The 11,986-nt window shown below is 48.7% G+C and overlaps 1 protein-coding gene across 1 annotated transcript in view; it reads right to left on the bottom strand.

Annotated features, from left to right (window-relative positions):
* Positions 1-5,214: 5,214 nt before the first annotated feature.
* The window catches only part of FBXO10 (F-box protein 10), a 69,029-nt gene continuing 62,257 nt past the window's right edge, over positions 5,215-11,986 (bottom strand). Inside the window, exons 10-11 of the mRNA XM_010369983.2 lie at positions 10,215-10,396; positions 5,215-7,051 (exon numbers count right to left, since the gene is read on the bottom strand). Of these exons, the coding sequence (XP_010368285.2) occupies positions 6,877-7,051; positions 10,215-10,396 (357 nt within the window). The 3' untranslated portion in view covers positions 5,215-6,876. The remainder of the gene's footprint in view (positions 7,052-10,214; positions 10,397-11,986) is intronic.

The raw sequence follows: 11,986 nt of genomic DNA, 5'->3' as shown, positions 1-11,986 counted from the left end.
TCGTGCTCCTCTGCTTTGTCCCCATCCGCCTCTGGCCCTGGGTAGGAGGCACTTGGAGCATACTTTGTCTTCCTCCAGCGGAGATGTGGGCAGGGAATCTACTTGCCTCTTGTTTTTCTTTAAGCTGTTGTGAAAATTAAGTATGTGACTCTTCCTTGGAAAACATAATCTCAGAAAAGGACTTCTAATACATCCTCAGGTTGTGATTAATTTTAAAATTCAGATGGGTTTGACACTTTGAGGCTTAATTTCTGGAAATGACTGGACAGAGCATGTGACTGGGACCCTCTGAACAGCCTCTGACCTAGTGGAGAAGCAGGTGGTAATGACTGGTGGTATGGATAGGGAAAGACTCCGCGGGCAAATACTTGTCATGTTTGTCAACAGGCGCATCTTGCTAAATGGTGGGGACACATTCCCAGGGCTAAAAAGCAAATCCCTGTATATGAGGACATTGTGAATCCTGAGGAAAGGCTCAGAAGAGGGCTCCACCGAGCACAATGCCTGACAAAAGTGGTCAGTGTCTGCAGAATGAGTCAGACCTTTCTTGGCAGGGTTATTAGGTAGTAAACACTTGTAGAATCATGGAATTGTACTCGGGTTTCTTCTGGCTGTAGAAACCCATTTGTTTACTAATAGCTTCCCAGAGGATACCTTGATCTCACCAAGCTATTTGCCAGAATGTCTCCTGATGGCCTCACTTGAAGAAAGGGGGACTGTGAGCCAGATGCTGGTGCCCTGAAAATTTGTAATTTGTGGGATAGTCTTAACTTGCAGGGTTCGATGAACAGAAGGAAGTCTGTTCCTCGGAGGGACGTCTCTGCTTGCTGCCCTGACCTGTTGGACACTGTTCATTGGGATGGGGGTCAAAGAAGGCATAGTTACCACATTTGCAGGAGACCCTAACCTGGAAATAGTGAATTATAACATTCTTTCAAGTGTCTTCTCTTTTCAGAAAGTATTTTGATACAGTTTCACACAGAAAACTTGCAAGAACTCTTATATATCCTTTACCCAGATTCTCCAACTATTAATACTTTGTCCCATTTACTATTTGCTTTAGACATTTTGAGATTTCTCTTTGAACCACTTGAGGAAAGCATCCTACCCTTCTACCCATAAGTACTTTTCAGTGTATACATCCTGAGAATCAGGACTTTCTCTTCCATAACCACGGTCCACCAGATGCAGGGAAGAAGACACTAATACAATACTATGACTTAGCCCACAGTTCATGTTCAGATTTCACCAGTCACCATGCCTCTGGTCTTGCTCAATCTGAAACAGTTCAGATTTGTACTGGATTTTCTTGGCTTTGACATTTTGGAGAGTGAGGTGTTATTCTGTAGGGTGTCTGTCAGCTGACATTTGGGGCTTCCCTGTGATCGGATCAGGATTTCCATTTTTGGCAGGAACAGCACAGAAGTGATGCTTCACCCAAGTGCATCGCATTAGGGGACCATGATGTGCGACTGTGCTTTCCTTGCTGCTGTTAACTTGTATTAGTTAAAGTTGTGTTTTCCCCTTTGTGAAGTTACTGTTTTTCCTTTTAGTTCATAAGTAATTTGTGGAGGGATACTTTGAAACTAAGTATCCTGTTCCTCATCAAACTTTCACCTACTAGTTTCAGCCTCAATGGATGATTCTTGCTGAATCCATTACCAAGATGGTTGCAAAATGGTGATTTTGTAAATTATCATTTCTTCTAATTATTGGCATGCTCTTATAAGGCAGAGCTTGTTTCTCGCCCTTAGAAGTTTTGTGTTCATTTAGTTATCGGCGTAGACTCAAGAGTCTTGTGTTCTGTGTGGAGTCTGTTACTGTGATTCCTTGTGATGCGTGGATTGTACGTATTTGGCCAATCTTGAGTTCCTTCAGGAAACCTCCTGGATCCCATCATTTTAAGGGTGCTTCCTTACTTTCTGACATAAGATATTTCAGGCCTACCTTGTACTTTCCCTGCTGCAGCCCTGGAGTCAGTCTTTTGTTTTGGTTTTGCTCTTTAGAGACAGGGTCTTGCTCTGTCAGTCAGGCTGGAGAGCAGTGGTGCAGTCAGCTCACTGCACTCCTGGGCTCAAGCCATCCTCCTGCCTCAGCCTCCTGAGTAGCTAGGACTATAGGCATGTACCACCATGCCCAGCTTTGAATCAGTCTTTTATCCAAGGAGCTCTGGCCTTTTAGTGGAGAATAGCAGATGACATGAATGATGGGCCCAAAGCAGGAAGTGAAATGCAATCCTGACTGCCAGACAGATGGGATCTTCAGCTGCAACAACTGGGCTCAGAGTAGAGGTGACAGCTCCGCGATGGATAGCTCAGGCTGCACCAGGAGGCCATGCTAGCTTTGACTTCATTTTAAAAACACACTAACCACAGCTGATAGGCTCAGGAGCTCCATGAAGGGCACCCTGCAGAGGTCTGGAGGGTAGTGAGAAGGTCCCAATGGGGCGAGCATGCCTGTGTCAGGAGGCTGATCAGGGTAGGAATAAGCCCAGCATGCCCCACGTGAGCCCACCATGAGGAAGCATTTGGAGAGAGCTTTCTCTGTGTTGTTGGAAGGGAGACTGAAGAAGGGGGGCCCAGGGGTGCTGTTGACAGTATAGGCTCATGTGCTGTTCCAGGGCCCAACTCTGGCTCTTGCCTGGTCTGGCCATACCACGTCCACCATCCGCTGTACTTAGGACCTCCTTTAGACACCAGGGCAGTGGCCTCACCAAGACCTGAAGGCCTAGATGATGAAATCATACTGGTGTTTGCTGTGCTTGTACATTCCCATCAGCAGACATCAATGTTGGGGCCTGACTGACCAACAGGTAAGTCCAGGGAGGACACAGTATAAACTGCTACTGTAGACTGAAAGCAAATGATTCCAAGGAAACACAGTACCTTAGAGAATTCTCTTTAGATCCATGAGTGCTGCCCATGGAGCTGGGCCATTCCTCCTAAGACGCAGGACAGGACTCCTCAATTTTGCTTCTTTGGGCTTTCCAAGACCTACCCAGCCCACTGGAATGAGTCTCGAGAAATGACCAGGGTGGTGAAGAGACACTCTGCAAACTGGCACATATGAGAGGAACCCAGGAGGGCAGCAGACCCCAGGGGGATGAGGGTGCTGCCTGCAAATATCTGAAGAGTTGTCACAGAACAGAGTGAAGAGATGTCCTTTGGGGGCCCCAGGAGGTAGAGATTCTAGAAAGGAGGTTGGGTTTGTTTCCTCATTTGTCTGCTTGTCTGTCCACCCATCCATCCAACGCTTAGTGAGCTTTGTGCTGGGCATAGAGAATCAACAGTGAACAAGATGGGCAAAATCCCTGCCCTCAACCAACAGACTGAAAATACAGAGGATTCTGTGCCATCTGCAGGTGGTGTGTGGCTGAGTGGGCACAGGAGCATGGAGAAGGAGCACTTAACTGATACTTGCAGAGACCGGGGAAGGTGTTCCACAGAAGTCGTGACTAAGGAGCTTCTGAAGGAGGGGTAGAATTCAGCCAGGGAGAGAGACTTTGGCGCAAGTAAAAAGTTAGATGGGCTCGGGTTTCTTGGGCAGGTCTGACCCGTTGTGCAAAGCACTCTCACTCCCCGATTCTTCCCCAAACGCACGAGAGCCAAGGTGGGGGGTGTTCTTCCCACTTCTGCCTCCAAATGACCTGGAGGGAAACTGTGTCCCAGCTGTTCCCTTCCTTGCCACCTATGCCCCAGGTGATAGCCCTCCCCACACCTCTCCCCTACAAGCTCTTAACATCTGATAGGGAACTTGCCCCTACCAGGTCCTCAGGAGCATCAGCACTCCCAGCCTCCAAAATGGGGACAATGACCTCACCAAGTCAATGTTTAATATATTATTGACAACTTAAGATGACTGTAGGTGGCTCAGGGATGTAGCAAAGTACTCGTGTTCTGCTGGTTAGGCTAAGTTGCAGTGACAAATGACCCTCAAATGTCTGGTTTCAACAGACGTTCATTTGCACATGTCTGTCAGCCAGCAGGCAGCTGGGGCCCTGCTCTGGGTTAGCTTCACCCCGGGACTCAGGCTGCCATGTCTGACACATGGCGGTCTAATGGCAGAGGGACACGCGATCGGGGCAAGTTCTGATGGCCCTTAAACTTCTGCCTGGAAGTGACCATTAACCACTTCTGCCCACATTCACTGGGCAAATCAGGTTTACATGGCAACATGATAGAGCATGTTACTCTCCCTGAGGGGCAGCAAATATTAGTAACTACCAAAACAAGTGAATATTTTCATTTTAATAGTTTCATGTATATTTATAGTAATACAAAAAGTCTTTTCAGTGTGTGAAAAAAAGACATGTTGTAGGATGGGATCCTGGAATGGAAAAAGGACATTAGGTAACAAACTAAAGAAATTTGAGGCCAGGCACAGTGGCTCATGCTTGTAATCCCAGCACTTTGGGGCATTAAGGCAGGCGGATCACTTGAGCCCAGGAATTTGAGAGCGGGCTGGGCAACATGGCAAAACCCCATCTCTACAAAAAAATACAAAAATTAGCCAGGTGTGGTGGCGCATGCCTGTAGTCCCAGCTACTCAGGAGGCTGAGGTGGGAGGATCACCTGAGTGAGCCTGGGGAGGTCAAGGCTGTGGTGAACCATGATTCACGACCCTACACTCCAGCCTGGGCAACACAGTGAGATCCCATTTCAAAAAGAAAGCTGAATAAAGTATAGACTTCAGTTAATCATGTACCAGTACTAGTTTATGAATTTTTACAAATGTACACTGATAGCATAAGATGTTAATAACATGGAAACCTGGGGGTGGCAAGGGTAGTATGGGAACTCTCGTAATCATCGATCTGCTCAATTTTTCTGCATATTTAAAAGTTCTAAAAATTAAGTAGATTTAAAGGAAAAAGTACTAACTTCTCAGGTGACATATGGATATAGCAAAAATTCTAAGATGCTAAGTGAATTTGGAGAAGTGTGCTCCCGGGTCTGAGGTCCCTAAGCTGACGGTACAGTGATCCATGGGGACAGCCTGTTTCTGTTGTCTTCACAAAGCCCACTGGGCAAGCAGGCAGGAGTGGAATTATAGCCCAATCGAGCCCTCCAGCTCTCTATCAGGAGCTGTCACAGGAACGTGGGGACCCAACAAGATAGCCCCAGGACTCCCCTGTCTCCCCCAGAGGAAACAGTGCTGGACCTGGCCGTCTGGGAGCCCCAGGGTATGCCCAGACCAAGGAAAGGCTTCCCAAAGTGCCTCTTTTAAAATATAGAACTTTATTTTGGTTACTGAGGTTTTTGTTACTGTTGGTTCACAGAAAAGTCATTTCTTAGAAAATAGTAAAGGCAGCATTTTGTACAGCGACTCACATTGGGGCCACCAAACAAGTGCAAAGGAAGCGCCAGGGACAGAAGAGGCCAGCACTCTTGTGCCCAATGTTCTCAGGGAGAACCCAGTGCTCCTGGCTCCCTCTCCCCTCTCCCATCCCACCCAACAGAGCAGCACCTAGGGCCAACAGAACCAGCCATGCAGTCAAGTGCACGACAGTGACCCCAGCAGGCTGGTGAGGGCCCCACAGGAAAGGCCGAGTGGGAGGGGATTGTTCAGGCTAAGCTGGCCCTGCATCCAGCCCCCTTCCTCAAGCAGTGGGGTCTGAGCTCGCCTGGCTTTGGGACTTGGACATATTCACAGTACAGTTCAGTAAAGTCCTCTGGGAGCTGGCCTTCCTCTCCTCACTCAGGCCACTAATCCCACCCCAGCCCCAGGCTGAGATCTGGGGACACGCAGTCAGATGTGGCCCTACCTAAGGGAGCACACAGGTGAGTGGGGGGTCAGGCTATGGACCCAGATAGCTCTAGGACAAGGCAGAAAGTGCTCAGTACCCTGAGAGGGAGCAGAGAAAGGCTACTGAGGTCCAGAGGGGGAAAAGGCGAGGAGAGCTATGTGGAGGTGGCAGTGTCTTGGCTAAACCTTGAGGAAAGGAGGACACGGAGACGGGGGAGGGCACGCCAGGAGAAGGAAAAAGCATGAGCCAAGGCACAGAGTCGGGAGGCTCAGGAGGGTCAGTAAAGGCCGGCGCTCATCCATGAGAACACAGATGCAAACGAGAGGCCCAGGTTCCCCCATCTGGACAGCCTGGTGCCAAGGAGGGTGGCTGGTGTGGGTGCGCTGACGTGGGGTTTGACTCCTCCTGCATTTGGGAGCCTTTGGGGATGGAGTAGAGCCTTGTGCATCCCTGCCCACCAAGCCGAGCACCTGCCTGCATGCTGGAGCCCCACCTGTTTCAGCGTGTCCCTCTCTCATCCCTGTGCAGCCTTTCCGTGGGGCCTCCTGTTGCTCCCAGGTCCTTCCTCCCTCCCAGGTCCATGTCCAAGTCCTCAGGTCAACCAAACTCAACTCCTCCAGCCTCCAGAGACAGCTGGGAGGGTGTGGTAGGGTCCTTGGAGAGACTGAGAGGGAGACAGGTCTAGCTAGCAAAGGGGAAAATTCTGGGGCAGTTGTCTCTCTCCACCTCACTAGAATCACTTCCCACCATCAGAAGTAAATCTGCTCTTCCCTGAGAAGAGTCTGGGTTTGGTGTGTGTAAAACACAGTTCCTTAGAACTCAAAGAAAATCCTGACCAAAAGCTTCAGCATTTGAGCTTCCCCAGCTCTTCACAATCTTTATAGACGTTGAGTGACTGGAAACCCACCAACTTCTATCCCTTCTTGAAAACCATTTCCCACTTCCTTCTTGTTACGGGCTGTGGAGCTGAAGTGTTCTGGAGGTACTGTGTTTTGAAGGCCTGGGACCCATTTGTTCGGGGGAAGGGAGGGCCAGAGTCTTCTGGTGCTAAGAATAGTGCTAAGGCACTATTTCCACCTTAGCTTCTCTGAGCACCCATCCAGGCTTGGCCCTTAAGCAGGTCTGGGTCCTCACAGGATGGTGCAGAAGACACTGCGGTTGCTGTGGTAACCACCTTCCACCCGGGCTGTGATCCTCGTTGCCATGGCCGTCACCTTCTGCCCGTTGTGGGCTGCCGAGGGGCGTCTGAGAGAGGTTTCGAGGTGGGGCCGTGCTGGCGGGTTCACCAGGCGCCACGTATCAGACCTGGAGGTGCAAAACGAAAATCAGTGAACTTCTGAGGGGTCTGCAGTGCTGTCTGAATGCCCTGCACAATCTTAACTTTGGTTCCAGATTGGTGGATCCAGGTGTTTAAATCTAGGTGTAGGTTTATCTTCTAGTTTAGTGTTAGCCCAAAGAAGTGGGAGGATGAGAAACTAAGGGGCAAAAGCCCTGCATTCCACGTCCAGCTCTGCCTTCAACTCTGCATGTAGCCTTGGACAAGGTCCCCCTAAGGCCTAAATTTTCCCACTTTATTTTGAGACACGGTCTCACTCTGTTGCCCAGGCCGGGGTGCAGTGGCACAATCATGGCTGACTTTAGCCTCAACCTCCTGGGCTCAAGTGATCCTCCCACCTCAGCCTCTCAAAGTGCTGGGATTATAGGCTTGAGCCACTGCACCCAGCCGATTTCCCCACTTTAAATAAGAATCTGGATAAGATCATAGGGTGGGTGTTGTGAGAAAGGGTCTCATTATGTTGCCCAAGCTGGTCTTAAACTCCTGGGCTCAAGTGATCCTCCTGCCTCAGCCTCCCAAGTAGCTGGGATTACACGTGTGTGCAACGGTATCCAACTTTTCCTCTTCCATTTCTTTTCAGCTGTATGACCACAAATGTTTATAGAAGCTTTATTCATAATCACCAAAAACTGGAAACCACCTAAATACCCTTCAGCTGATGAGTGAATAAACTGTGCAGTACACCCATACAGGGGAAGACTACTCAGCAATCGAAAGGAATGAATGCCTTACATGCAACACCATGAATGAATCTCCAGCATGTTAGGCTAAGTGAAAGAAGCCAGACTCAAAAGACTACATACTGCAGGATTTCTGGGTTTTATTTTTATTTTTTTTTCTGAGACGGAGTCTCGCTCTGTCACCCAGGCTGGAGTGTAGTGGTGCGATCTGGGCTCATTGCAACCTCTTCCTCCCAGGTTCAAGTGATCCTCCTGGCTCAGCCTCCCAAGTAGCTGGGACTACCGTTGCGTGCCATCACGCCCAGCTAATTTTTGTATTTTTAGTAGAGACAAGGTTTCACCATGTTGGCCAGGCTGGTCTCGAAATACCGACCTCAGGTGATCCAACCACCTTGGCCTCCCAAAGTGCTGGAATTACAGGCGTGAGCCACTGCACCCGGCCACGATTTCTTTTATATGACATCTGGGAAAATGCAAATCTACGGGGGATAGAATTTAGAGGGCTTCCAGTCACCCAAACTCTTATAGAGAGTATGGAGGGCTGGGAAAAATAAAATGATAGTGAAGCTGTGGTCACAGTTTTCTAATGCTTGAGTTACAAGGAACGAACTTTACACACTAAATCTCCATTTGCTTAAGGCAACACATTGTCTTATATGTATTTTTATGATAATGATGTTACAGTGAAAGGACTGGAAAGTTGTGGACGGAATCAGAGGTTGGTTACTAGCATGTGAGTAAAAAGGCCTAAGCATGTTGGGAGGACTGTGTATATTTGAGTTTGGCAGCAGGGGAGCATTACTGAAAAGGAGATGAAATGAGAGGCTGGAAGAGACAATTAGGACCTCAGGGTTCACAGTGCACAATACCAGAGCTGCCTCTGGCAAAGTGTGGGCTGTACTCTGTACCCTGGGGTCTCCAAAGGGGAGGAGGAGGTGGATCCCAGGGAGTCCACAATATAATCTGCTGGGATGTGTGAAGAAAATACTAGAATTTTGATTTTTTTAAACTTTATACTTTAACATTTTCTATTTTGGAGAGAGTTTATAATGTAAATAATATACTGCTAGAATAAACACATAGAAGTTATAAATAGGTATACCAGTGAGGCACGGTGGCTCACACCTGTAATCTCAGTACTTTGGGAGGCCAAGGCGGGTGGATTACCTGATGTCAGGAGTTCGAGACCAGCTTGACCAACATGGCGAAACCCCGTCTCTACTAAAAACACAAAAATCAGCCAGGAGTGATGGTGGGCACCTGTAATCCCAGCTGCTCAGGAGGCTGAGGCAGGAGGATTGCTTGAACTTGGGAGGAAGAGGTTGCAGTCAGCCGAGATTGTACCACTGCACTACAGCCTGGGCAACACAGCGAGACTTGGTCTCTAAATAAATAAACAAATAAATAAATAGGTATACCTACATCAGGGGGTTTCCTCAAAGAATATTTTTTCCTGAGAGTGGGTGTAATACAAAAAGTATGGAGATCATTACTACAGAATCTGAAGATCCATGAGAGGTTTTTAACCATGGATGTGATGTGACCAGAGCTCTCACTTAGAAAGATTAAACTGGCAGGATACGTGGGACAACCTCCAGGGTGGAGCAGGGGGTAGCCACGGGCAGGGAGACTGGCAGGAGGCTGCTGCAGGGGGATAGGTGACATTGGCGGTGCAGGAGTGATACCGACTACAGGAAATATCACTGTGATTTTACACCCAGAATGGGAAAGCAAAAGCACGGCCCAGTCAGAACACAGCCCGTGCAGAGGCAGCTGGAACAGCTGTGCACTGCAGTAGTATAGGCGGTACAGGTTAGGGTGAGCAGTGCTGAGATGTGAAGTAGGGTGGCAGCAGTTGGGAAGAGGAGGTGCCGGAAAAGGGAACATTTTAGAAGCAGAATCAACAAGACCTGGTGAGTGACTGGACATCTTCGGATTAGGGAGAAAAAGGGAGCAGAAGTTTTGTTGTGAGAACACTGAGTGGATGGTGATGTTGCTGAAATGGGGAACATGAAAGGACAGAGAGGTCTGGGGAAGATGTGGGTGGCAGCAATTTTGATACACTGAGGCAGAGCGACTAAAGGACAGCAGCAGCAGCAACTAACATTTTTACAACCCCTCAGAGATTCAGCCAGGTCGCGTGATCTTATTAAATGGATTTTACTAAGGTTCAGAGATGTGAAGTAAGTTGCCCAAGGTCACACAGCCAGTAACCTGCAGAGCTGAGATTTGAAACCACATACCCCTGACTCTTAAAAAGCTTGTTCCCTCCCGGGGAATCCTCGGCCCCGGCCTGACACAGAGCCAGGCACAGGCCTTTTTCTGACTGGAGTCGACAGCTGGCAGTGTTGCAGGGAGCCCGGGCAACCATAACCCCTGGGTGTGGGCCTGGCTTCTTCCGGGAGCTTACTGTGGCTCTAGAGGACTGGTTCAGGCAACCCCAGGCACTCACTTTTTCTTGAAGACCAGGAACTTGTTGTTTTGCATGACACATTCTCGGTTGTTTGAGATCTGCTGAAAGATGGTCTTATTTGTTTTGCCCTGGAAGATGATGTTTTCCTGCACCAGGGCCTTGGCACGGCCCCGCACTGCAATGCCATAGGCCCGGAATGAGTGGATCCGGTTCTTTATTACCTGGAGGAGTCAGCCAAAGATTGTCACACCTCAGGGACTCATAGACTGAGCAGGCAAGTGAATTATCAGTTCTAAAACCGAGGGGCAGGAACATGCTAGGCAGGTCAACGAAGAGCCTATGAGCTCAAAGAAAGGCACCAAGAACAGTCTGGGGGAGCCAGGGAAGGCTTCCTGGAAGAGGTGATAGGTAAGCTGTAGGCATTTATGAGATGCAGAACAGGGAGAGCTATTGCAGAAGGAGAAACAATATGCAAAGGCCTGGCAGAGAGGGGAGGTAGTGTCAGGAGTCAGGGCCACTGACAACCCAGCTGAGACAAAAGTGTGTCCCTCTCTCCCTTCTTCTGCTCCCGTGGTGCTCAGAGGCAAAGCCCCAGAATTCTTTACTCCTTGCCTAAAGTCACTAACCTATGAAGCTGCAGAACTGTAAAAAGGCTTTAGGCGACCCAGCAATCCCACTGCTGGATGTCTACCTAAAGGAAAAAAAAAGTCATTATATGAAAAAGTCATATGCATATGCATGTTGATAGCAGGACAATTTACAATTGCAAAAATATGCATTCAACCTAACTGCCCATCAGCCAAAGAGTGGATAAAGAAATGTGGTACAGGCTGGGTACAGCAGCTCACGCCTGTAATCCCAGCACTTTGGGAGGCCAAGGCAGGTGGATCACCTGAGGTCAGGAGTTTGAGACCAGCCTGACCAACGTGGTGAAACCCTGTCTCTACTAAAAATACAAAATTAGCTGGGCGTGGCAGCACATGCCTGTAATCCCAGCTACTTGGGAGGCTGAGGCAGGAGAGTGGCTTGAACCCAGGAGGTGGAGGTTGCAGTGAGCCGAGATCATGCCATTGCGCTCCAGCCTGGGCAAGAAGAGCAAAACTCCATCTCGAAAAAAAAAAAAAGAAATGTGGTGTATATATATATACAGACCACAGACTACTACTCAGCCATGAGACAGAATGAAATAACGACCTTTGCAGCAACTTGGATGGACTTGGAGGCCTTTATTCCAAGAGAAGTAACTCAGGAATGGAAAACCAAATATTGTATGTCCTTACTTGCTCACTACTTATAAGTGGGAGCTATGCTATGAGGATGAAAAGGCCTAAGAAAGATATAATGGACTTTGGTGACTCGGGGGGAAGGGTGGGAGCAGGGTGAGGGATAAAAGACTATATATGGGGTACAGTGTACACTGCTTGAGTGACAGGGGCACCAAAATCTCAGAATTCACTACTAAAGAACTTATCCATATAACCAAAAACCACCTGTACCCCTAAAACTGTTAAACTAAAAATAAAAATAGAGCCTTTGGGATCATAATTCCACAAGGAGAGGCACAAGGTCTGTTTAGCTCCACAATGAAACAGGGCTCTGCATAGAAAGGTGCTCAGAGCTCAGTCTGGTGGGGAGACAAATAGGTAAAGGAAGAGATACCGGCCGGGCGTGGTGGCTCAAGCCTGTAATCCCAGCACTTTGGGAGGCCGAGACGGGCGGATCACGAGGTCAGGAGATCGAGACCATCCTGGCTAACCCGGTGAAACCCCGTCTCTACTAAAAAATACAAAAAACTAGCCGGGTGAGGTGGC

This window comes from Rhinopithecus roxellana, chromosome 16, assembly GCF_007565055.1.
Source record: "Rhinopithecus roxellana isolate Shanxi Qingling chromosome 16, ASM756505v1, whole genome shotgun sequence".
Taxonomy (NCBI): Eukaryota; Metazoa; Chordata; class Mammalia; order Primates; family Cercopithecidae; genus Rhinopithecus; species Rhinopithecus roxellana.
This window is presented reverse-complemented; position numbering and strand designations above follow the sequence as displayed.